Below are 26,379 nucleotides of genomic sequence, written 5' to 3'. Positions count from 1 at the left end.
TTTTCAAAAAAGAAATTTACATTTTATACCTTATTTCTTTTCTTTTCTTCCTAAAATTAACATGCATACATCTTATAAAACTGAGGCAAGATATTTACAGTTTGGGACATTTGCAAAAGTGCAAATGAACATCAAACGAGTGGAAGCAATTTAAAAGAAACATATTTAATCAGCTAACAAAAAAATGATTCAAATATAAAACATGATAAAGGAAACGTATTCGAAAAGGTTAATAAGGAAGAAAAGGAAAAAAAATCGAGAAATTAACGGAAAAACGTTTAAAAAGGAGATACGATTAAGAAACAGTGGTAACACAAAAAATTAACACCTCTAGAATGGCAAATTAAGGTCATTTTAAAGTAAATCTATTTCAAGTCAAATAATTTAAAAAAACCTACATCCCAATCGCCCCTGGGCGATTTAGGCCCAGTCGATCACAGGGGCGCCGCGCGTTAGTAATTTTTAGACATGTATCTATATAGAGAAAGTAATATGGAAGAAGTTTGTAATCTCAAATCATATAAAACCTGTTTTAAAATTCATTTTCAAATGAAGAGCTCCCGGAAGGGGGCGGGTGGAGCGAAAATCGACTCCGCGTTTGCTAAGACCATTCCAGCTCCCAATATAGTCTCGCTGGCGAATAGTAAATCCGTCGTGTACATCTCGACTTCATAGGAAAGAGCGAGGATGTTCCGATTGGAAAACTATGTGAAGATAAATTATCATTAGTCCTAATTCTTTATAATTCCAGTATCTTGGGAAGTGGTATGAACAGAAGTGGCTTGCTCAGAGTTATATACCTCCAAGCGAATTGTTTCAGGATTATACTCACTACTATGTCCTCAACCCAAACAGCTCGATCACTGTATTTGCCAGTGGAAGGTATCAAATAGCCTTTAAATATGTCATTTATAGATGCAAGTATATATCTTTTTCTATTGACTGCATATATCTATATAGATGTTGTTTGAAATTTTTGACTGGGCACACCAACAAAAAAAAAAGGTTTCAGACGCAGGATTGAAAATCTGCCTTCAATATTTAGAAACATGTTGGCGGCGTGTAAGATTATTAAATCCTTCATTATTTGTTACAAAAGGGATGCGTTATTTATGAATTTCATCCAGAGGGAGTTAATATAAAATAGAAAATTTTAGAAGAGAACAAAAACTGTCCTTAAGCGATAAAATGAAATACGAATGAATAAATCATTTTCTTGTAAATAAAAAAGAGGTATTTATTAAAGAAAAGTAAAAGGTACCCATGTGCCTCATCAGACTTCGAAGCTTTCTCACACCTCATGTCAATAAATCACACTTTTCAAACTTAGAGGTACCGGATAGATTACTTTCATATAAAAACTTAAAACATGAAAGTAACGATTGATTGCTGAATGTCTTACTCATTATTATTCTATTTATTCCTTGGTCTCTTATTTAACGGCATTCATTCTGAAGACACACGTAAGCTGTTTTAGCCAGTAACATTAAAATCTTTCAGAAATCCCATAACTGAATATATGAAAAAAGTATGCTAAAACTTAAAATCTCTTGCTAATTAGCTGTTTTCTTCCGTTTCCACACTTGCAGATCCCCGGAAAACATCAGTATGTGTTTTCATTATGTGGCCCTGCTGGAACAAACAACAGTTCCTGGAAAGTTCAGATGCACAAGATATTGGAATCAATCATGTAAGTTCCTATTGAATGAATGATTTTGATACTAAACCTCAACATCGACAAATATGTATGCACTGGAATCAACTTAGGAGCGCTTTTGGTTTCGTTCGAGTTTGGTTCTTGAAGGAAACTTATGCTAAAGTTAATTTTTCTATATAAACAATATTAATAATATTTAAGAACAAAGAAGTTGCCAAGGACTCATTCGTGCCTACAGTTTTCACTTACGTTTTGGTACGTTTATAATGTAGGAAATCACGACTATCACTAATAATCATTTTTTTATACAGTGTTGTGCTCATTCTTATTACCTGGTATGAAAGATTCTAAACCATATGAAATCTTCAGATATTCAAATATAGTAATGGTTTGCGTTAATGTAATATATACCGAATTCTTATTAATTACTATCAATTTTAAAATAGCTTTCACTCACCACCTGTATCCTGTTTAAACTGTTTGCAGGCAAAATTCTTCTTCTGCTTATTATTATTGCTATTTTCCAGACTCAGATGTTATAGACTATTGGGTGGTGAATACGGACTATGATAACTATGCCTTCATATACGGCTGTGAGAAGCGGAATAATCAGGGACAGTGTACACACCAGGATTCCTGGGTGTGGAGTAGAACCCCTTCTCTCCCTGATAGTTATTGGGCACTGGTAAATAATTCCATGCAGGCCGTCTGTGTCAGCTATTCCAGCTACCTCGATACCCAACAAAAGAACGGTAAGTACATGTGCATAATTATTTTCATTTCTTTTACAAACTTCCAGACGTATTATCAGATTCCTAATGTAAACTGATCTCTGTTGTATGTTTTAAAGGTTCTTGGCAGTACTAACTATAAGAAAGCATAGCGGAGATAAATGGTAACATTTCTTTATTGCTGTCTATACATAATTACTCCGTACCGTCTGATATATCTTTATTAAACATTGCCTCTATTTGTATCATGATAAGGCAATGCGTTCCGTAGAAAAATTGGATTTGATTAAATAGTTCCTCTACCCCTGAGTTAATAAGAGTGTGCTATTCATGTCTCGTTAGCTGTTTGAGACATTTTCTTAAAGCTTGCCTTTGATGTGTACAATAGAATGGCCACACTTGAACTCAAATTTCGTGTGGACCGGGTGAGGGCAGGAATAGACACGGGTATTGGTAGTGGAAATAGTAATGCTAATACTTTGCAGTACCAGCAGTAATAATAATAGTAACTCTAGTAGTAGTAACATCATAATATCTACCTGGAAAGAAAAGGACGTTTCATTATTGAAAATTTTGGATATAACAAAAAATTCAATTAGGGGACACATTGCTGTATTCAGTCCTCCGCACCACCCACATTACATGTGATTTCATGATTTCCTTTGTTATCTCTCTCCCTCTCTCTCACTGTTTGTATATATATATATATATATATATATATATATATATATATATATATATATATATATATATATATATATATATATATATATTCGTTTCAGAGTGTACAGTGGGTAAGTAGCCTTCATGACCTTTCCATTCTTATAATTTTCAATCGTTAGATTATTGAAATGAGAAGGCGTTGTGCATTTTTCTACCATTACTCACCGAGTAATCAGATATCAACCTACCGATCTGATGTATTGTGACTGTCCTATCTCATGAGATTGATACAAAGTCAACATATTTTTAGTCACATTATAGGAACCTCAATATCTTAGCAGTTTTAAAGAAATGCTACACAAACTCATCCGTAAATAAATTATATTGACTTGATTTTCTTTTCATCTCTCTTTTCCTCTTAAATTGATATTGAAGCTCTGTTTTGTCCTAATATTGATAGTGAACCTTTCTGGAATTAAATACTAGTTAATAGTGTAGAAGGAATCGAAGATTTTAAGCTATCAGTTTCAAGTTTGCTATACAGTTCCCATGTTGCTTTGACACTTTCTTCTTTTCAATTGATCTGGTAATGCAATACACATAAATCCTTTACAGATTGTTTTCTTCAGTCATTCCAAGTCCAACCAAATTTCAACATCAACAAGGTGGGTATATGTGTAGAAGGAAACGTTATATAGAAATATTATCCCACCCTTAATATTACGGTTTTCTTGCGTGGTTAATATTTTCATCACATACACATTTTATGGATTATTGTTATTATTATTATTATTATTATTATTATTAAAGATTAAGAACTGATTTCCATACCTAATTTTGACGGTATTTATGACGGTGGAAAACGCGGTCGTGACGGGGAAAGAAATGCGATTTCTTGTCATATAATAAGAGACTACCAGAAAGATTATATTCTACCGCTAACATTGTCAATGTTAACAATACCAGTTGATCCATGGACCTCAGAAGCGTAAAGCGATTACTTACTGCATTCTATACAAGACAATTATTAAAATTATACGACTGTCTTGAAAACAAATATTTGTTTATCAGTGTTTTGATTGTGACTTTGTGTCCTTCCGCTTCCATAATATCCTTAATATAGAAACGTAGTTCCTAATATACTCTCAGTAGCGAGAATTTAGTCCATGGTTTCTCTCTTGACGTGTTGAGAAAGGCCCAGAATTTTCTGATTGGAAAATTGTGTTAAGGTAAATTGTTATTCGTCTCATTTATTTTATTCTTTCTTAATTGCAGTACGTTGGGAAGTGGTATGAACAGAAGTGGCTTGCTGAGAATTATATACCTCCAAGCGAATTGTTTCAAGATTATACTCACTACTATGTACTCAACCCAAATAGCTCGGTCACTGTATTTGCCAGCGGAAGGTATCAAATAGCCTTTAAATCTGTCATTTATCGATACATGTATACGTCGTTTTACTCTTGTTTCCATATATACCACGAACGGTTGTTTTCTCGCAATCGTTTGAAAGGGCATAGCAGACTAGTTTCAGACGCAAGATATAAAATCTTTCCTTAATAATCAGGTACATGTTGGCAGCGTGTATGATCATTATTATTGCATGTTTAATTGCGAAATGGATGAGTTATTTATAAATTTCCTCTAGAATGAGATTTTATAAATGAAAAAGTCGGAGGAAAGAAGGAAAACTGTATCTGACGATCAATTGAAACAGGAATGAATTAATAATATCTATGTGAACTGAAAAAAGTGTATTTATTAAAGAAAGCAAAAATTGTATCCATGATCCTTTTGTAATTTCGATGCTTGGTTACACCTGATGTCAATAAATCACACTCTTCAAACTTCCCGGTACCGGATAGACCACATTCTTATCACAGCTTGAAACAGAAAAACAGAAACCTTAAAATCTCCTGTGATTTAGCTGTTTTCCTCCGTTTACACACTTGCAGATCCCCGGAAAACATCAGTATGTGTTTTCATTATGTGGCCCTGCTGGAACAAACAACAGTTCCTGGAAAGTTCAGATACACAAGATATTGGAATCAATCATGTAAGTTCCTATTGAATGAATGATTTTGATACTAAACCTCAACATCGACAAATATGCATGCACTGGAATCAACTTAGGAGCGCTTTTGGTTTCGTTCGAGTTTGGTTCTTGAAGGAAACTTATGCTAAAGTTAATTTTTCTATATAAACAATATTAATAATATTTAAGAACAAAGAAGTTGCCAAGGACTCATTCGTGCCTACAGTCTTCACTTACGTTTTGGTACGTTTATAATGTAGGAAATCACGACTATCACTAATAATCATTTTTTTATACAGTGTTGTGCTCATTCTTATTACCTGGTATGAAAGATTCTAAACCATATGAAATCTTCAGATATTCAAATATAGTAATGGTTTGCGTTAATGTAATATATACCGAATTCTTATTAATTACTATCAATTTTAAAATAGCTTTCACTCACCACCTGTGTCCTGTTTAAACTGTTTGCAGGCAAAATTCTTCTTCTGCTTATTATTATTGCTATTTTCCAGACTCAGATGTTATAGACTATTGGGTGGTGAATACGGACTATGATAACTATGCCTTCATATACGGCTGTGAGAAGCGGAATAATCAGGGACAGTGTACACACCAGGATTCCTGGGTGTGGAGTAGAACCCCTTCTCTCCCTGATAGTTATTGGGCACTGGTAAATAATTCCATGCAGGCCGTCTGTGTCAGCTATTCCAGCTACCTCGATACCCAACAAAAGAACGGTAAGTACATGTGCATAATTATTTTCATTTCTTTTACAAACTTCCAGACGTATTATCAGATTCCTAATGTAAACTGATCTCTGTTGTATGTTTTAAAGGTTCTTGGCCGTACTAACTATAAGAAAGCATAGCGGAGATAAATGGTAGCATTTCTTTATTGCTGTCTATACATAATTACTCCGTACCGTCTGATATATCTTTACTAAACATTGCCTCTATTTGTATCATGATAAGGCAATGCGTTCTGTAGAAAAATTGGATTTGATTGAATAGTTCCTCTGCCCCTGAGTTAATAAGAGTGTGCTATTCATGTCTCGTTAGCTGTTTGAGACATTTTCTTAAAGCCTGCCTTTGATGTGTACAATAGAATGGCCACACTTGAACTCAAAGTTCGTGTGGACCGGGTGAGGGCAGGAATAGACACGGGTATTGGTAGTGGAAATAGTAATGCTAATACTTTGCAGTACCAGCAGTAATAATAATAGTAACTCTAGTAGTAGTAACATCATAATATCTACCTGGAAAGAAAAGGACGTTTCATTATTGAAAATTTTGGATATAACAAAAAATTCAATTAGGGGACACATTGCTGTATTCAGTCCTCCGCACCACCCACATTACATGTGATTTCATGATTTCCTTTGTTATCTCTCTCCCTCTCTCTCACTGTTTATATATATATATATATATATATATATATATATATATATATATATATATATATATATATATATATATTCGTTTCAGAGTGTACAGTGGGTAAGTAGCCTTCATGACCTTTCCGTTCTTATAATTTTCAATCGTTAGATTATTGAAATGAGAAGGCGTTGTGCATTTTTCTACCATTACTCACCGAGTAATCAGATATCAACCTACCGATCTGATGTATTGTGACTGTCCTATCTCATGAGATTGATACAAAGTCAACATATTTTTAGTCACATTATAGGAACCTCAATATCTTAGCAGTTTTAAAGAAATGCTACACAAACTCATCCGTAAATAAATTATATTGACTTGATTTTCTTTTCATCTCTCTTTTCCTCTTAAATTGATATTGAAGCTCTGTTTTGTCCTAATATTGATAGTGAACCTTTCTGGAATTAAATACTAGTTAATAGTGTAGAAGGAATCGAAGATTTTAAGCTATCAGTTTCAAGTTTGCTATACAGTTCCCATGTTGCTTTGACACTTTCTTCTTTTCAATTGATCTGGTAATGCAATACACATAAATCCTTTACAGATTGTTTTCTTCAGTCATTCCAAGTCCAACCAAATTTCAACATCAACAAGGTGGGTATATGTGTAGAAGGAAACGTTATATAGAAATATTATCCCACCCTTAATATTACGGTTTTCTTGCGTGGTTAATATTTTCATCACATACACATTTTATGGATTATTGTTATTATTATTATTATTATTATTATTAAAGATTAAGAACTGATTTCCATACCTAATTTTGACGGTATTTATGACGGTGGAAAACGCGGTCGTGACGGGGAAAGAAATGCGATTTCTTGTCATATAATAAGAGACTACCAGAAAGATTATATTCTACCGCTAACATTGTCAATGTTAACAATACCAGTTGATCCATGGATCTCAGAAGCGTAAAGCGATTACTTACTGCATTCTATACAAGACAAGTATTAAAATTATACGACTGTCTTGAAAACAAATATTTGTTTATCAGTGTTTTGATTGTGACTTTGTGTCCTTCCGCTTCCATAATATCCTTAATATAGAAACGTAGTTCCTAATATACTCTCAGTAGCGAGAATTTAGTCCATGGTTTCTCTCTTGACGTGTTGAGAAAGGCCCAGAATTTTCTGATTGGAAAATTGTGTTAAGGTAAATTGTTATTCGTCTCATTTATTTTATTCTTTCTTAATTGCAGTACGTTGGGAAGTGGTATGAACAGAAGTGGCTTGCTGAGAATTATATACCTCCAAGCGAATTGTTTCAAGATTATACTCACTACTATGTACTCAACCCAAATAGCTCGGTCACTGTATTTGCCAGCGGAAGGTATCAAATAGCCTTTAAATCTGTCATTTATCGATACATGTATACGTCGTTTTACTCTTGTTTCCATATATACCACGAACGGTTGTTTTCTCGCAATCGTTTGAAAGGGCATAGCAGACTAGTTTCAGACGCAAGATATAAAATCTTTCCTTAATAATCAGGTACATGTTGGCAGCGTGTATGATCATTATTATTGCATGTTTAATTGCGAAATGGATGAGTTATTTATAAATTTCCTCTAGAATGAGATTTTATAAATGAAAAAGTCGGAGGAAAGAAGGAAAACTGTATCTGACGATCAATTGAAACAGGAATGAATTAATAATATCTATGTGAACTGAAAAAAGTGTATTTATTAAAGAAAGCAAAAATTGTATCCATGATCCTTTTGTAATTTCGATGCTTGGTTACACCTGATGTCAATAAATCACACTCTTCAAACTTCCCGGTACCGGATAGACCACATTCTTATCACAGCTTGAAACAGAAAAACAGAAACCTTAAAATCTCCTGTGATTTAGCTGTTTTCCTCCGTTTACACACTTGCAGATCCCCGGAAAACATCAGTATGTGTTTTCATTATGTGGCCCTGCTGGAACAAACAACAGTTCCTGGAAAGTTCAGATACACAAGATATTGGAATCAATCATGTAAGTTCCTATTGAATGAATGATTTTGATACTAAACCTCAACATCGACAAATATGCATGCACTGGAATCAACTTAGGAGCGCTTTTGGTTTCGTTCGAGTTTGGTTCTTGAAGGAAACTTATGCTAAAGTTAATTTTTCTATATAAACAATATTAATAATATTTAAGAACAAAGAAGTTGCCAAGGACTCATTCGTGCCTACAGTCTTCACTTACGTTTTGGTACGTTTATAATGTAGGAAATCACGACTATCACTAATAATCATTTTTTTATACAGTGTTGTGCTCATTCTTATTACCTGGTATGAAAGATTCTAAACCATATGAAATCTTCAGATATTCAAATATAGTAATGGTTTGCGTTAATGTAATATATACCGAATTCTTATTAATTACTATCAATTTTAAAATAGCTTTCACTCACCACCTGTGTCCTGTTTAAACTGTTTGCAGGCAAAATTCTTCTTCTGCTTATTATTATTGCTATTTTCCAGACTCAGATGTTATAGACTATTGGGTGGTGAATACGGACTATGATAACTATGCCTTCATATACGGCTGTGAGAAGCGGAATAATCAGGGACAGTGTACACACCAGGATTCCTGGGTGTGGAGTAGAACCCCTTCTCTCCCTGATAGTTATTGGGCACTGGTAAATAATTCCATGCAGGCCGTCTGTGTCAGCTATTCCAGCTACCTCGATACCCAACAAAAGAACGGTAAGTACATGTGCATAATTATTTTCATTTCTTTTACAAACTTCCAGACGTATTATCAGATTCCTAATGTAAACTGATCTCTGTTGTATGTTTTAAAGGTTCTTGGCAGTACTAACTATAAGAAAGCATAGCGGAGATAAATGGTAACATTTCTTTATTGCTGTCTATACATAATTACTCCGTACCGTCTGATATATCTTTACTAAACATTGCCTCTATTTGTATCATGATAAGGCAATGCGTTCTGTAGAAAAATTGGATTTGATTGAATAGTTCCTCTGCCCCTGAGTTAATAAGAGTGTGCTATTCATGTCTCGTTAGCTGTTTGAGACATTTTCTTAAAGCCTGCCTTTGATGTGTACAATAGAATGGCCACACTTGAACTCAAAGTTCGTGTGGACCGGGTGAGGGCAGGAATAGACACGGGTATTGGTAGTGGAAATAGTAATGCTAATACTTTGCAGTACCAGCAGTAATAATAATAGTAACTCTAGTAGCAGTAACATCATAATATCTACCTGGAAAGAAAAGGACGTTTCATTATTGAAAATTTTGAATATAACGAAAAATTCAATTAGGGGACACATTGCTGTATTCAGTCCTCCGCATCACCCACATTAAATGTGATTTCATGATTTCCTTTGTTATCTCTCTCCCTCTCTCTCTCGCTGTTTATATATATATATATATATATATATATATATATATATATATATATATATATATATATATATATATATATATATATATATATATATATATATTCGTTCCAGAGTGTACAGTGGGTAAGTAGCCTTCATGACCTTTCCATTCTTATAATTTTCAATCGTTAGATTATTGAAATGAGAAGGCGTTGTACCTTTTTCTACCATTACTCACCGAGTAATCAGATATCATCCTACCGATTTCATGTATTGTGACTGTCCTATCTCATGAGATTGATACAAAGTCAACCTATTTTAGTCACATTATAGGAACCTCAATATCTTAGCAGTTTTAAAGAAATTCTAAACAAACTCATCAGTAAATAAATTATATTGACTTGATTTTCTTTTCATCTCTCTTTTCCTCTTAAATTGATATTGAAGCTCTGTTTTGTCCTAATATTGATAGTGAACCTTTCTGGAATTAAATACTAATTATAGTGTAGAAGGAATCGAAGATTTTAAGCTATCGGTTTCAAGTTTGCTGTACAATTCCCATGTTGCTTTGACACTTTCTTCTTTTCAATTGATCAGGTAATGCAATACACATAAATCCTTTACAGATTGTTTTGTTCAGTCATTCCAAGTCCAACCAAATTTCAACATCAACAAGGTGGGTATATGTGTGGAAGAGAAACGTTATATATAAATATTATCCCATCCTTGATATTACGGTTTTCTTGCGTGGTTAATATTTTCATCACATACACATTTTATGGATTATTGTTATTATTATTATTATTATTATTATTATTATTATTAAAGATTAAAAACTGATTTCCATACCTAATTTTGGCGGTATTTATGACGGTGGAAAACGCGGTCCTGACGGGGAAAGAAATGCGATTTCTTGTCATATAATAAGAGACTACCAGAAAGATTATATTCTACCGCTAACATTGTCAATGTTAACAATACCAGTTGATCCATGGACCTCAGAAGCGTAAAGCGATTACTTACTGCATTCTATACAAGACAATTATTAAAATTATACGACTGTCTTGAAAACAAATATTTGTTTATCAGTGTTTTGATTGTGACTTTGTGTCCTTCCGCTTCCATAATATCCTTAATATAGAAACGTAGTTCCTAATATACTCTCAGTAGCGAGAATTTAGTCCATGGTTTCTCTCTTGACGTGTTGAGAAAGGCCCAGAATTTTCTGATTGGAAAATTGTGTTAAGGTAAATTGTTATTCGTCTCATTTATTTTATTCTTTCTTAATTGCAGTACGTTGGGAAGTGGTATGAACAGAAGTGGCTTGCTGAGAATTATATACCTCCAAGCGAATTGTTTCAAGATTATACTCACTACTATGTACTCAACCCAAATAGCTCGGTCACTGTATTTGCCAGCGGAAGGTATCAAATAGCCTTTAAATCTGTCATTTATCGATACATGTATACGTCGTTTTACTCTTGCTTCCATATATACCACGAACGGTTGTTTTCTCGCAATCGTTTGAAAGGGCATAGCAGACTAGTTTCAGACGCAAGGTATAAAATCTTTCCTTAATAATCAGGTACATGTTGGCAGCGTGTATGATCATTATTATTGCATGTTTAATTGCGAAATGGATGAGTTATTTATAAATTTCCTCTAGAATGAGATTTTATAAATGAAAAAGTCGGAGGAAAGAAGGAAAACTGTATCTGACGATCAATTGAAACAGGAATGAATTAATAATATCTATGTGAACTGAAAAAAGTGTATTTATTAAAGAAAGCAAAAATTGTATCCATGATCCTTTTGTAATTTCGATGCTTGGTTACACCTGATGCCAATAAATCACACTCTTCAAACTTCCCGGTACCGGATAGACCACATTCTTATCACAGCTTGAAACAGAAAAACAGAAACCTTAAAATCTCCTGTGATTTAGCTGTTTTCCTCCATTTACTCACTTGCAGATCCCCGGAAAACATCAGTATGTGTTTTCATTATGTGGCCCTGCTGGAACAAACAACAGTTCCTGGAAAGTTCAGATACACAAGATATTGGAATCAATCATGTAAGTTCCTATTGAATGAATGATTTTGATACTAAACCTCAACATCGACAAATATGCATGCACTGGAATCAACTTAGGAGCGCTTTTGGTTTCGTTCGAGTTTGGTTCTTGAAGGAAACTTATGCTAAAGTTAATTTTTCTATATAAACAATATTAATAATATTTAAGAACAAAGAAGTTGCCAAGGACTCATTCGTGCCTACAGTCTTCACTTACGTTTTGGTACGTTTATAATGTAGGAAATCACGACTATCACTAATAATCATTTTTTTATACAGTGTTGTGCTCATTCTTATTACCTGGTATGAAAGATTCTAAACCATATGAAATCTTCAGATATTCAAATATAGTAATGGTTTGCGTTAATTTAATATATACCGAATTCTTATTAATTACTATCAATTTTAAAATAGCTTTCACTCACCACCTGTGTCCTGTTTAAACTGTTTGCAGGCAAAATTCTTCTTCTGCTTATTATTATTGCTATTTTCCAGACTCAGATGTTATAGACTATTGGGTGGTGAATACGGACTATGATAACTATGCCTTCATATACGGCTGTGAGAAGCGGAATAATCAGGGACAGTGTACACACCAGGATTCCTGGGTGTGGAGTAGAACCCCTTCTCTTCCTGATAGTTATTGGGCACTGGTAAATAATTCCATGCAGGCCGTCTGTGTCAGCTATTCCAGCTACCTCGATACCCAACAAAAGAACGGTAAGTACATGTGCATAATTATTTTCATTTCTTTTACAAACTTCCAGACGTATTATCAGATTCCTAATGTAAACTGATCTCTGTTGTATGTTTTAAAGGTTCTTGGCCGTACTAACTATAAGAAAGCATAGCGGAGATAAATGGTAACATTTCTTTATTGCTGTCTATACATAATTACTCCGTACCGTCTGATATATCTTTACTAAACATTGCCTCTATTTGTATCATGATAAGGCAATGCGTTCTGTAGAAAAATTGGATTTGATTGAATAGTTCCTCTGCCCCTGAGTTAATAAGAGTGTGCTATTCATGTCTCGTTAGCTGTTTGAGACATTTTCTTAAAGCCTGCCTTTGATGTGTACAATAGAATGGCCACACTTGAACTCAAAGTTCGTGTGGACCGGGTGAGGGCAGGAATAGACACGGGTATTGGTAGTGGAAATAGTAATGCTAATACTTTGCAGTACCAGCAGTAATAATAATAGTAACTCTAGTAGTAGTAACATCATAATATCTACCTGGAAGGAAAAGGACGTTTCATTATTGAAAATTTTGGATATAATGAAAAATTCAATTAGGGGACACATTGCTGTATTCAGTCCTCCGCACCACCCACATTAAATGTGATTTCATGATTTCCTTTGTTATCTCTCTCCGTCTCTCTCACTGTTTATATATATATATATATATATATATATATATATATATATATATATATATATATATATATATATATATATATATATATATATATTCGTTTCAGAGTGTACAGTGGGTAAGTAGCCTTCATGACCTTTCCATTCTTATAATTTTCAATCGTTAGATTATTGAAATGAGAAGGCGTTGTGCATTTTTCTACCATTACTCACCGAGTAATCAGATATCAACCTACCGATCTGATGTATTGTGACTGTCCTATCTCATGAGATTGATACAAAGTCAACATATTTTTAGTCACATTATAGGAACCTCAATATCTTAGCAGTTTTAAAGAAATGCTAAACAAACTCATCAGTAAAGAAATTATATTGACTTGATTTTCTTTTCATCTCTCTTTTCCTCTTAAATTGATATTGAAGCTTTGTTTTGTCCTAATATTGATAGTGAACCTTTCTGGAATTAAATACTAATTATAGTGTAGAAGGAATCGAAGATTTTAAGCTATCAGTTTCAAGTTTGATATACAATTCCCATGTTGCTTTGACACTTTCTTCTTTTCAATTGATCAGGTAATGCAATACACATAAATCCTTTACAGATTGTTTTGTTCAGTCATTCCAAGTCCAACCAAATTTCAACATCAACAAGGTGGGTATATGTGTGGAAGAGAAACGTTATATATAAATATTATCCCATCCTTGATATTACGGTTTTCTTGCGTGGTTAATATTTTCATCACATACACATTTTATGGATTATTGTTATTATTATTATTATTATTATTATTATTATTAAAGATTAAAAACTGATTTCCATACCTAATTTTGGCGGTATTTATGACGGTGGAAAACGCGGTCCTGACGGGGAAAGAAATGCGATTTCTTGTCATATAATAAGAGACTACCAGAAAGATTATATTCTACCGCTAACATTGTCAATGTTAACAATACCAGTTGATCCATGGACCTCAGAAGCGTAAAGCGATTACTTACTGCATTCTATACAAGACAATTATTAAAATTATACGACTGTCTTGAAAACAAATATTTGTTTATCAGTGTTTTGATTGTGACTTTGTGTCCTTCCGCTTCCATAATATCCTTAATATAGAAACGTAGTTCCTAATATACTCTCAGTAGCGAGAATTTAGTCCATGGTTTCTCTCTTGACGTGTTGAGAAAGGCCCAGAATTTTCTGATTGGAAAATTGTGTTAAGGTAAATTGTTATTCGTCTCATTTATTTTATTCTTTCTTAATTGCAGTACGTTGGGAAGTGGTATGAACAGAAGTGGCTTGCTGAGAATTATATACCTCCAAGCGAATTGTTTCAAGATTATACTCACTACTATGTACTCAACCCAAATAGCTCGGTCACTGTATTTGCCAGCGGAAGGTATCAAATAGCCTTTAAATCTGTCATTTATCGATACATGTATACGTCGTTTTACTCTTGCTTCCATATATACCACGAACGGTTGTTTTCTCGCAATCGTTTGAAAGGGCATAGCAGACTAGTTTCAGACGCAAGGTATAAAATCTTTCCTTAATAATCAGGTACATGTTGGCAGCGTGTATGATCATTATTATTGCATGTTTAATTGCGAAATGGATGAGTTATTTATAAATTTCCTCTAGAATGAGATTTTATAAATGAAAAAGTCGGAGGAAAGAAGGAAAACTGTATCTGACGATCAATTGAAACAGGAATGAATTAATAATATCTATGTGAACTGAAAAAAGTGTATTTATTAAAGAAAGCAAAAATTGTATCCATGATCCTTTTGTAATTTCGATGCTTGGTTACACCTGATGCCAATAAATCACACTCTTCAAACTTCCCGGTACCGGATAGACCACATTCTTATCACAGCTTGAAACAGAAAAACAGAAACCTTAAAATCTCCTGTGATTTAGCTGTTTTCCTCCATTTACTCACTTGCAGATCCCCGGAAAACATCAGTATGTGTTTTCATTATGTGGCCCTGCTGGAACAAACAACAGTTCCTGGAAAGTTCAGATACACAAGATATTGGAATCAATCATGTAAGTTCCTATTGAATGAACGATTTTGATACTAAACCTCAACATCGACAAATATGCATGCACTGGAATCAACTTAGGAGCGCTTTTGGTTTCGTTCGAGTTTGGTTCTTGAAGGAAACTTATGCTAAAGTTAATTTTTCTATATAAACAATATTAATAATATTTAAGAACAAAGAAGTTGCCAAGGACTCATTCGTGCCTACAGTCTTCACTTACGTTTTGGTACGTTTATAATGTAGGAAATCACGACTATCACTAATAATCATTTTTTTATACAGTGTTGTGCTCATTCTTATTACCTGGTATGAAAGATTCTAAACCATATGAAATCTTCAGATATTCAAATATAGTAATGGTTTGCGTTAATTTAATATATACCGAATTCTTATTAATTACTATCAATTTTAAAATAGCTTTCACTCACCACCTGTGTCCTGTTTAAACTGTTTGCAGGCAAAATTCTTCTTCTGCTTATTATTATTGCTATTTTCCAGACTCAGATGTTATAGACTATTGGGTGGTGAATACGGACTATGATAACTATGCCTTCATATACGGCTGTGAGAAGCGGAATAATCAGGGACAGTGTACACACCAGGATTCCTGGGTGTGGAGTAGAACCCCTTCTCTTCCTGATAGTTATTGGGCACTGGTAAATAATTCCATGCAGGCCGTCTGTGTCAGCTATTCCAGCTACCTCGATACCCAACAAAAGAACGGTAAGTACATGTGCATAATTATTTTCATTTCTTTTACAAACTTCCAGACGTATTATCAGATTCCTAATGTAAACTGATCTCTGTTGTATGTTTTAAAGGTTCTTGGCCGTACTAACTATAAGAAAGCATAGCGGAGATAAATGGTAACATTTCTTTATTGCTGTCTATACATAATTACTCCGTACCGTCTGATATATCTTTACTAAACATTGCCTCTATTTGTATCATGATAAGGCAATGCGTTCTGTAGAAAAATTGGATTTGATTGAATAGTTCCTCTGCCCCTGAGTTAATAAGAGTGTGCTATTCATGTCTCGTTAGCTGTTTGAGACATTTTCTTAAAGCCTGCCTTTGATGTGTACAATAGAATGGCCACACTTGAACTCAAAGTTCGTGTGGACCGGGTGAGGGCAGGAATAGACACGGGTATTGGTAGTGGAAATAGTAATGCTAATACTTTGCAGTACCAGCAGTAATAATAATAGTAACTCTAGTAGTAGTAACATCATAATATCTACCTGGAAGGAAAAGGACGTTTCATTATTGAAAATTTTGGATATAATGAAAAATTCAATTAGGGGACACATTGCTGTATTCAGTCCTCCGCACCACCCACATTAAATGTGATTTCATGATTTCCTTTGTTATCTCTCTCCGTCTCTCTCACTGTTTATATATATATATATATATATATATATATATATATATATATATATATATATATATATATATATATATATATATATATATATATTCGTTTCAGAGTGTACAGTGGGTAAGTAGCCTTCATGACCTTTCCATTCTTATAATTTTCAATCGTTAGATTATTGAAATGAGAAGGCGTTGTGCATTTCTACCATTACTCACCGAGTAATCAGATATCAACCTACCGATATGATGTATTGTGACTGTCCTATCTCATGAGATTGATACAAAGTCAACATATTTTTAGTCACATTATAGGAACCTCAATATCTTAGCAGTTTTAAAGAAATGCTACACAAACTCATCAGTAAAGAAATTATATTGACTTGATTTTCTTTTCATCTCTCTTTTCCTCTTAAATTGATATTGAAGCTTTGTTTTGTCCTAATATTGATAGTGAACCTTTCTGGAATTAAATACTAATTATAGTGTAGAAGGAATCGAAGATTTTAAGCTATCAGTTTCAAGTTTGATATACAATTCCCATGTTGCTTTGACACTTTCTTCTTTTCAATTGATCAGGTAATGCAATACACATAAATCCTTTACAGATTGTTTTGTTCAGTCATTCCAAGTCCAACCAAATTTCAACATCAACAAGGTGGGTATATGTGTGGAAGAGAAACGTTATATATAAATATTATCCCATCCTTGATATTACGGTTTTCTTGCGTGGTTAATATTTTCATCACATACACATTTTTTGGATTATTGTTATTATTATTATTATTATTATTATTATTATTAAAGATTAAAAACTGATTTCCATACCTAATTTTGACGGTATTTATGACGGTGGAAAACGCGGTCCTGACGGGGAAAGAAATGCGATTTCTTGTCATATAATAAGAGACTACCAGAAAGACTATATTCTACCGCTAACATTGTCAATGTTAACAATACCAGTTGATCCATGGACCTCAGAAGCGTAAAGCGATAACTTACTGCATTCTATACAAGACAAGTATTAAAATTATACGACTGTCTTGAAAACAAATATTTGTTTATCAGTGTTTTGATTGTGACTTTGTGTCCTTCCGCTTCCATAATATCCTTAATATAGAAACGTAGTTCCTAATATACTCTCAGTAGCGAGAATTTAGTCCATGGTTTTTCTCTTGACGTGTTGAGAAAGGCCCAGAATTTTCTGATTGGAAAATTGTGTTAAGGTAAATTGTTATTCGTCTCATTTATTTTATTCTTTCTTAATTGCAGTACGTTGGGAAGTGGTATGAACAGAAGTGGCTTGCTGAGAATTATATACCTCCAAGCGAATTGTTTCAAGATTATACTCACTACTATGTACTCAACCCAAATAGCTCGGTCACTGTATTTGCCAGCGGAAGGTATCAAATAGCCTTTAAATCTGTCATTTATCGATACATGTATACGTCGTTTTACTCTTGCTTCCATATATACCACGAACGGTTGTTTTCTCGCAATCGTTTGAAAGGGCATAGCAGACTAGTTTCAGACGCAAGGTATAAAATCTTTCCTTAATAATCGGTACATGTTGGCAGCGTGTATGATCATTATTATTGCATGTTTAATTGCGAAATGGATGAGTTATTTATAAATTTCATCTAGAATGAGATTTTATAAATGAAAAGGTCGGAGGAAAGAAGGAAAACTGTATCTGACGATCAATTGAAACAGGAATGAATTAATAATATCTATGTGAACTGAAAAAAAGTGTATTTATTAAAGAAAGCAAAAATTGTATCCATGATCCTTTTGTAATTTCGATGCTTGGTTACACCTGATGTCAATAAATCACACTCTTCAAACTTCCCGGTACCGGATAGACCACATTCTTATCACAGCTTGAAACAGAAAAACAGAAACCTTAAAATCTCCTGTGATTTAGCTGTTTTCCTCCGTTTACACACTTGCAGATCCCCGGAAAACATCAGTATGTGTTTTCATTATGTGGCCCTGCTGCAACAAACAACAGTTCCTGGAAAGTTCAGATACACAAGATATTGGAATCAATCATGTAAGTTCCTATTGAATGAATGATTTTGATACTAAACCTCAACATCGACAAATATGCATGCACTGGAATCAACTTAGGAGCGCTTTTGGTTTCGTTCGAGTTTGGTTCTTGAAGGAAACTTATGCTAAAGTTAATTTTTCTATATAAACAATATTAATAATATTTAAGAACAAAGAAGTTGCCAAGGACTCATTCGTGCCTACAGTCTTCACTTACGTTTTGGTACGTTTATAATGTAGGAAATCACGACTATCACTAATAATCATTTTTTTATACAGTGTTGTGCTCATTCTTATTACCTGGTATGAAAGATTCTAAACCATATGAAATCTTCAGATATTCAAATATAGTAATGGTTTGCGTTAATTTAATATATACCGAATTCTTATTAATTACTATCAATTTTAAAATAGCTTTCACTCACCACCTGTGTCCTGTTTAAACTGTTTGCAGGCAAAATTCTTCTTCTGCTTATTATTATTGCTATTTTCCAGACTCAGATGTTATAGACTATTGGGTGGTGAATACGGACTATGATAACTATGCCTTCATATACGGCTGTGAGAAGCGGAATAATCAGGGACAGTGTACACACCAGGATTCCTGGGTGTGGAGTAGAACCCCTTCTCTTCCTGATAGTTATTGGGCACTGGTAAATAATTCCATGCAGGCCGTCTGTGTCAGCTATTCCAGCTACCTCGATACCCAACAAAAGAACGGTAAGTACATGTGCATAATTATTTTCATTTCTTTTACAAACTTCCAGACGTATTATCAGATTCCTAATGTAAACTGATCTCTGTTGTATGTTTTAAAGGTTCTTGGCCGTACTAACTATAAGAAAGCATAGCGGAGATAAATGGTAACATTTCTTTATTGCTGTCTATACATAATTACTCCGTACCGTCTGATATATCTTTACTAAACATTGCCTCTATTTGTATCATGATAAGGCAATGCGTTCTGTAGAAAAATTGGATTTGATTGAATAGTTCCTCTGCCCCTGAGTTAATAAGAGTGTGCTATTCATGTCTCGTTAGCTGTTTGAGACATTTTCTTAAAGCCTGCCTTTGATGTGTACAATAGAATGGCCACACTTGAACTCAAAGTTCGTGTGGACCGGGTGAGGGCAGGAATAGACACGGGTATTGGTAGTGGAAATAGTAATGCTAATACTTTGCAGTACCAGCAGTAATAATAATAGTAACTCTAGTAGTAGTAACATCATAATATCTACCTGGAAGGAAAAGGACGTTTCATTATTGAAAATTTTGGATATAATGAAAAATTCAATTAGGGGACACATTGCTGTATTCAGTCCTCCGCACCACCCACATTAAATGTGATTTCATGATTTCCTTTGTTCTTTGTTATCTCTCTCCCTCTCTCTCACTGTTTATATATATATATATATATATATATATATATATATATATATATATATATATATATATATATATATATATATATATATATATATATATATATATATTCGTTTCAGAGTGTACAGTGGGTAAGTAGCCTTGATGACCTTTCCATTCTTATAATTTTCAGTCGTTAGATTATTGAAATGGGTAGGCGTTGTGCAATTTTCTACCATTACTCACCGAGTAATCAGATATCATCCTACCGATTTCATGTATTGTGACTGTCCTATCTCATGAGATTGATACAAAGTCAACATTGTTTTAGTCACATTATAGGAACCTCAATATATTAGCAGTTTTAAAGAAATGCTAAACAAACTCATCAGTAAAGAAATTATATTGACTTGATTTTCTTTTCATCTCTCTTTTCCTCTTAAATTGATATTGAAGCTTTGTTTTGTCCTAATATTGATAGTGAACCTTTCTGGAATTAAATACTAATTATAGTGTAGAAGGAATCGAAGATTTTAAGCTATCAGTTTCAAGTTTGATATACAATTCCCATGTTGCTTTGACACTTTCTTCTTTTCAATTGATCAGGTAATGCAATACACATAAATCCTTTACAGATTGTTTTGTTCAGTCATTCCAAGTCCAACCAAATTTCAACATCAACAAGGTGGGTATATGTGTGGAAGAGAAACGTTATATATAAATATTATCCCATCCTTGATATTACGGTTTTCTTGCGTGGTTAATATTTTCATCACATACACATTTTATGGATTATTGTTATTATTATTATTATTATTATTATTATTATTAAAGATTAAAAACTGATTTCCATACCTAATTTTGACGGTATTTATGACGGTGGAAAACGCGGTCCTGACGGGGAAAGAAATGCGATTTCTTGTCATATAATAAGAGACTACCAGAAAGACTATATTCTACCGCTAACATTGTCAATGTTAACAATACCAGTTGATCCATGGACCTCAGAAGCGTAAAGCGATTACTTACTGCATTCTATACAAGACAAGTATTAAAATTATACGACTGTCTTGAAAACAAATATTTGTTTATCAGTGTTTTGATTGTGACTTTGTGTCCTTCCGCTTCCATAATATCCTTAATATAGAAACGTAGTTCCTAATATACTCTCAGTAGCGAGAATTTAGTCCATGGTTTTTCTCTTGACGTGTTGAGAAAGGCCCAGAATTTTCTGATTGGAAAATTGTGTTAAGGTAAATTGTTATTCGTCTCATTTATTTTATTCTTTCTTAATTGCAGTACGTTGGGAAGTGGTATGAACAGAAGTGGCTTGCTGAGAATTATATACCTCCAAGCGAATTGTTTCAAGATTATACTCACTACTATGTACTCAACCCAAATAGCTCGGTCACTGTATTTGCCAGCGGAAGGTATCAAATAGCCTTTAAATCTGTCATTTATCGATACATGTATACGTCGTTTTACTCTTGCTTCCATATATACCACGAACGGTTGTTTTCTCGCAATCGTTTGAAAGGGCATAGCAGACTAGTTTCAGACGCAAGGTATAAAATCTTTCCTTAATAATCAGGTACATGTTGGCAGCGTGTATGATCATTATTATTGCATGTTTAATTGCGAAATGGGTGAGTTATTTATAAATTTCCTCTAGAATGAGATGTTATAAATGAAAAAGTCGGAGGAAAGAAGGAAAACTGTATCTGACGATCAATTGAAACAGGAATGAATTAATAATATCTATGTGAACTGAAAAAAGCGTATTTATTAAAGAAAGCAAAAATTGTATCCATGATCCTTTTGTAATTTCGATGCTTGGTTACACCTGATGTCAATAAATCACACTCTTCAAACTTCCCGGTACCGGATAGACCACATTCTTATCACAGCTTGAAACAGAAAAACAGAAACCTTAAAATCTCCTGTGATTTAGCTGTTTTCCTCCGTTTACACACTTGCAGATCCCCGGAAAACATCAGTATGTGTTTTCATTATGTGGCCCTGCTGCAACAAACAACAGTTCCTGGAAAGTTCAGATACACAAGATATTGGAATCAATCATGTAAGTTCCTATTGAATGAATGATTTTGATACTAAACCTCAACATCGACAAATATGCATGCACTGGAATCAACTTAGGAGCGCTTTTGGTTTCGTTCGAGTTTGGTTCTTGAAGGAAACTTATGCTAAAGTTAATTTTTCTATATAAACATTATTAATAATATTTAAGAACAAAGAAGTTGCCAAGGACTCATTCGTGCCTACAGTCTTCACTTACGTTTTGGTACGTTTATAATGTAGGAAATCACGACTATCACTAATAATCATTTTTTTATACAGTGTTGTGCTCATTCTTATTACCTGGTATGAAAGATTCTAAACCATATGAAATCTTCAGATATTCAAATATAGTAATGGTTTGCGTTAATTTAATATATACCGAATTCTTATTAATTACTATCAATTTTAAAATAGCTTTCACTCACCACCTGTGTCCTGTTTAAACTGTCTGCAGGCAAAACTCTTCTTCTGCTTATTATTATTGCTATTTTCCAGACTCAGATGTTATAGACTATTGGGTGGTGAATACGGACTATGATAACTATGCCTTCATATACGGTTGTGAGAAGCGGAATAATCAGGGACAGTGTACACACCAGGATTCCTGGGTGTGGAGTAGAACCCCTTCTCTCCCTGATAGTTATTGGGCACTGGTAAATAATTCCATGCAGGCCGTCTGTGTCAGCTATTCCAGCTACCTCGATACCCAACAAAAGAACGGTAAGTACATGTGCATAATTATTTTCATTTCTTTTACAAACTTCCAGACGTATTATCAGATTCCTAATGTAAACTGATCTCTGTTGTATGTTTTAAAGGTTCTTGGCAGTACTAACTATAAGAAAGCATAGCGGAGATAAATGGTAACATTTCTTTATTGCTGTCTATACATAATTACTCCGTACTGTCTGATATATCTTTACTAAACATTGCCTTTATTTGTATCATGATAAGGCAATGCGTTCTGTAGAAAAATTGGATTTGATTGAATAGTTCCTCTGCCCCTGAGTTAATAAGAGTGTGCTATTCATGTCTCGTTAGCTGTTTGAGACATTTTCTTAAAGCCTGCCTTTGATGTGTACAATAGAATGGCCACACTTGAACTCAAATTTCGTGTGGACCGGGTGAGGGCAGGAATAGACACGGGTATTGGTAGCGGAAATAGTAATGCTAATACTTTGCAGTACCAGCAGTAATAATAATAGTAACTCTAGTAGTAGTAACATCATAATATCTACCTGGAAGGAAAAGGACGTTTCATTATTGAAAATTTTGGATATAATGAAAAATTCAATTAGGGGACACATTGCTGTATTCAGTCCTCCGCACCACCCACATTAAATGTGATTTCATGATTTCCTTTGTTATCTCTCTCTCTCGCTGTTTATATATATATATATATATATATATATATATATATATATATATATATATATATATATATATATATATATATTCGTTTCAGAGTGTACAGTGGGTAAGTAGCCTTGATGACCTTTCCATTCTTATAATTTTCAGTCGTTAGATTATTGAAATGGGTAGGCGTTGTGCAATTTTCTACCATTACTCACCGAGTAATCAGATATCATCCTACCGATTTCATGTATTGTGACTGTCCTATCTCATGAGATTGATACAAAGTCAACATTGTTTTAGTCACATTATAGGAACCTCAATATATTAGCAGTTTTAAAGAAATGCTAAACAAACTCATCAGTAAAGAAATTATATTGACTTGATTTTCTTTTCATCTCTCTTTTCCTCTTAAATTGATATTGAAGCTTTGTTTTGTCCTAATATTGATAGTGAACCTTTCTGGAATTAAATACTAATTATAGTGTAGAAGGAATCGAAGATTTTAAGCTATCAGTTTCAAGTTTGATATACAATTCCCATGTTGCTTTGACACTTTCTTCTTTTCAATTGATCAGGTAATGCAATACACATAAATCCTTTACAGATTGTTTTGTTCAGTCATTCCAAGTCCAACCAAATTTCAACATCAACAAGGTGGGTATATGTGTGGAAGAGAAACGTTATATATAAATATTATCCCATCCTTGATATTACGGTTTTCTTGCGTGGTTAATATTTTCATCACATACACATTTTATGGATTATTGTTATTATTATTATTATTATTATTATTATTATTAAAGATTAAAAACTGATTTCCATACCTAATTTTGACGGTATTTATGACGGTGGAAAACGCGGTCCTGACGGGGAAAGAAATGCGATTTCTTGTCATATAATAAGAGACTACCAGAAAGACTATATTCTACCGCTAACATTGTCAATGTTAACAATACCAGTTGATCCATGGACCTCAGAAGCGTAAAGCGATTACTTACTGCATTCTATACAAGACAAGTATTAAAATTATACGACTGTCTTGAAAACAAATATTTGTTTATCAGTGTTTTGATTGTGACTTTGTGTCCTTCCGCTTCCATAATATCCTTAATATAGAAACGTAGTTCCTAATATACTCTCAGTAGCGAGAATTTAGTCCATGGTTTTTCTCTTGACGTGTTGAGAAAGGCCCAGAATTTTCTGATTGGAAAATTGTGTTAAGGTAAATTGTTATTCGTCTCATTTATTTTATTCTTTCTTAATTGCAGTACGTTGGGAAGTGGTATGAACAGAAGTGGCTTGCTGAGAATTATATACCTCCAAGCGAATTGTTTCAAGATTATACTCACTACTATGTACTCAACCCAAATAGCTCGGTCACTGTATTTGCCAGCGGAAGGTATCAAATAGCCTTTAAATCTGTCATTTATCGATACATGTATACGTCGTTTTACTCTTGCTTCCATATATACCACGAACGGTTGTTTTCTCGCAATCGTTTGAAAGGGCATAGCAGACTAGTTTCAGACGCAAGGTATAAAATCTTTCCTTAATAATCAGGTACATGTTGGCAGCGTGTATGATCATTATTATTGCATGTTTAATTGCGAAATGGGTGAGTTATTTATAAATTTCCTCTAGAATGAGATTTTATAAATGAAAAAGTCGGAGGAAAGAAGGAAAACTGTATCTGACGATCAATTGAAACAGGAATGAATTAATAATATCTATGTGAACTGAAAAAAGCGTATTTATTAAAGAAAGCAAAAATTGTATCCATGATCCTTTTGTAATTTCGATGCTTGGTTACACCTGATGTCAATAAATCACACTCTTCAAACTTCCCGGTACCGGATAGACCACATTCTTATCACAGCTTGAAACAGAAAAACAGAAACCTTAAAATCTCCTGTGATTTAGCTGTTTTCCTCCGTTTACACACTTGCAGATCCCCGGAAAACATCAGTATGTGTTTTCATTATGTGGCCCTGCTGCAACAAACAACAGTTCCTGGAAAGTTCAGATACACAAGATATTGGAATCAATCATGTAAGTTCCTATTGAATGAATGATTTTGATACTAAACCTCAACATCGACAAATATGCATGCACTGGAATCAACTTAGGAGCGCTTTTGGTTTCGTTCGAGTTTGGTTCTTGAAGGAAACTTATGCTAAAGTTAATTTTTCTATATAAACATTATTAATAATATTTAAGAACAAAGAAGTTGCCAAGGACTCATTCGTGCCTACAGTCTTCACTTACGTTTTGGTACGTTTATAATGTAGGAAATCACGACTATCACTAATAATCATTTTTTTATACAGTGTTGTGCTCATTCTTATTACCTGGTATGAAAGATTCTAAACCATATGAAATCTTCAGATATTCAAATATAGTAATGGTTTGCGTTAATTTAATATATACCGAATTCTTATTAATTACTATCAATTTTAAAATAGCTTTCACTCACCACCTGTGTCCTGTTTAAACTGTCTGCAGGCAAAATTCTTCTTCTGCTTATTATTATTGCTATTTTCCAGACTCAGATGTTATAGACTATTGGGTGGTGAATACGGACTATGATAACTATGCCTTCATATACGGCTGTGAGAAGCGGAATAATCAGGGACAGTGTACACACCAGGATTCCTGGGTGTGGAGTAGAACCCCTTCTCTCCCTGATAGTTATTGGGCACTGGTAAATAATTCCATGCAGGCCGTCTGTGTCAGCTATTCAAGCTACCTCGATACCCAACAAAAGAACGGTAAGTACATGTGCATAATTATTTTCGTATAT

The 26,379-nt window shown here is 33.7% G+C and overlaps 2 protein-coding genes and 5 long non-coding RNA genes across 7 annotated transcripts; all 7 read left to right on the top strand.

Annotated features, from left to right (window-relative positions):
- The first annotated feature begins 730 nt into the window (after positions 1 to 730).
- Positions 731 to 2,403, top strand: LOC149804643 (uncharacterized). The gene is made up of 3 exons (XR_016413979.1): positions 731 to 882; positions 1,590 to 1,690; positions 2,185 to 2,403. It is a non-coding gene; the product is annotated as an uncharacterized LOC149804643 (long non-coding RNA).
- Positions 2,404 to 3,671: 1,268 nt separating this feature from the next.
- LOC149804642 (retinol-binding protein 4-A-like) lies at positions 3,672 to 10,019 on the top strand. Its single transcript, XM_089933158.1, has 9 exons — positions 3,672 to 3,716; positions 4,327 to 4,457; positions 5,007 to 5,107; positions 5,602 to 5,826; positions 7,070 to 7,119; positions 7,727 to 7,857; positions 8,407 to 8,507; positions 9,002 to 9,226; positions 10,000 to 10,019. Exons 3-9 carry the CDS (start codon positions 5,026 to 5,028, stop codon positions 10,017 to 10,019), a joined length of 834 nt encoding a protein of 277 aa, XP_089789284.1. The 5' UTR covers positions 3,672 to 3,716; positions 4,327 to 4,457; positions 5,007 to 5,025.
- A 450-nt stretch (positions 10,020 to 10,469) lies between these two features.
- LOC149804641 (retinol-binding protein 4-A-like) lies at positions 10,470 to 13,136 on the top strand. The gene is made up of 5 exons (XM_089933149.1): positions 10,470 to 10,543; positions 11,161 to 11,291; positions 11,841 to 11,941; positions 12,436 to 12,660; positions 12,991 to 13,136. Exons 3-5 carry the CDS (start codon positions 11,860 to 11,862, stop codon positions 13,134 to 13,136), a joined length of 453 nt encoding a protein of 150 aa, XP_089789275.1. The 5' UTR covers positions 10,470 to 10,543; positions 11,161 to 11,291; positions 11,841 to 11,859.
- A 719-nt stretch (positions 13,137 to 13,855) lies between these two features.
- LOC149804640 (uncharacterized) lies at positions 13,856 to 16,076 on the top strand. Its single transcript, XR_016413978.1, has 4 exons — positions 13,856 to 13,968; positions 14,583 to 14,713; positions 15,263 to 15,363; positions 15,858 to 16,076. It is a non-coding gene; the product is annotated as an uncharacterized LOC149804640 (long non-coding RNA).
- Positions 16,077 to 17,275: 1,199 nt separating this feature from the next.
- On the top strand, positions 17,276 to 19,496 carry LOC149804639 (uncharacterized). The gene is made up of 4 exons (XR_016413977.1): positions 17,276 to 17,388; positions 18,003 to 18,133; positions 18,683 to 18,783; positions 19,278 to 19,496. It is a non-coding gene; the product is annotated as an uncharacterized LOC149804639 (long non-coding RNA).
- Positions 19,497 to 20,716: 1,220 nt separating this feature from the next.
- LOC149804638 (uncharacterized) lies at positions 20,717 to 22,937 on the top strand. The gene is made up of 4 exons (XR_016413976.1): positions 20,717 to 20,829; positions 21,444 to 21,574; positions 22,124 to 22,224; positions 22,719 to 22,937. It is a non-coding gene; the product is annotated as an uncharacterized LOC149804638 (long non-coding RNA).
- Positions 22,938 to 24,120: 1,183 nt separating this feature from the next.
- LOC149804637 (uncharacterized) lies at positions 24,121 to 26,341 on the top strand. The gene is made up of 4 exons (XR_016413975.1): positions 24,121 to 24,233; positions 24,848 to 24,978; positions 25,528 to 25,628; positions 26,123 to 26,341. It is a non-coding gene; the product is annotated as an uncharacterized LOC149804637 (long non-coding RNA).
- The last annotated feature ends 38 nt before the right edge of the window (positions 26,342 to 26,379 follow it).

The sequence above is a fragment of the Sinohyriopsis cumingii genome, chromosome 2, assembly GCF_028554795.1.
Source record: "Sinohyriopsis cumingii isolate HCF-2022 chromosome 2, ASM2855479v2, whole genome shotgun sequence".
Taxonomy (NCBI): domain Eukaryota; kingdom Metazoa; phylum Mollusca; class Bivalvia; order Unionida; family Unionidae; genus Sinohyriopsis; species Sinohyriopsis cumingii.
This window is presented reverse-complemented; position numbering and strand designations above follow the sequence as displayed.

Excerpts from the sequence above, each read along its gene's own strand:
- LOC149804642 (XM_089933158.1), top strand. The coding sequence starts at position 5,026 with ATGTGTTTTCATTATGTGGCCCTGCTGGAACAAACAACAGTTCCTGGA. Across the intron at positions 7,858-8,406 it reads ACTGTATTTGCCAGCGGAAG|ATCCCCGGAAAACATCAGTA; the intron begins GTATCAAATAGC and ends ACACACTTGCAG. Across the intron at positions 9,227-9,999 it reads CGATACCCAACAAAAGAACG|AGTGTACAGTGGGTAAGTAG; the intron begins GTAAGTACATGT and ends TATTCGTTCCAG.
- LOC149804641 (XM_089933149.1), top strand. The coding sequence starts at position 11,860 with ATGTGTTTTCATTATGTGGCCCTGCTGGAACAAACAACAGTTCCTGGA. Across the intron at positions 11,942-12,435 it reads AAGATATTGGAATCAATCAT|ACTCAGATGTTATAGACTAT; the intron begins GTAAGTTCCTAT and ends GCTATTTTCCAG. Across the intron at positions 12,661-12,990 it reads CGATACCCAACAAAAGAACG|ACATTTTCTTAAAGCCTGCC; the intron begins GTAAGTACATGT and ends TAGCTGTTTGAG.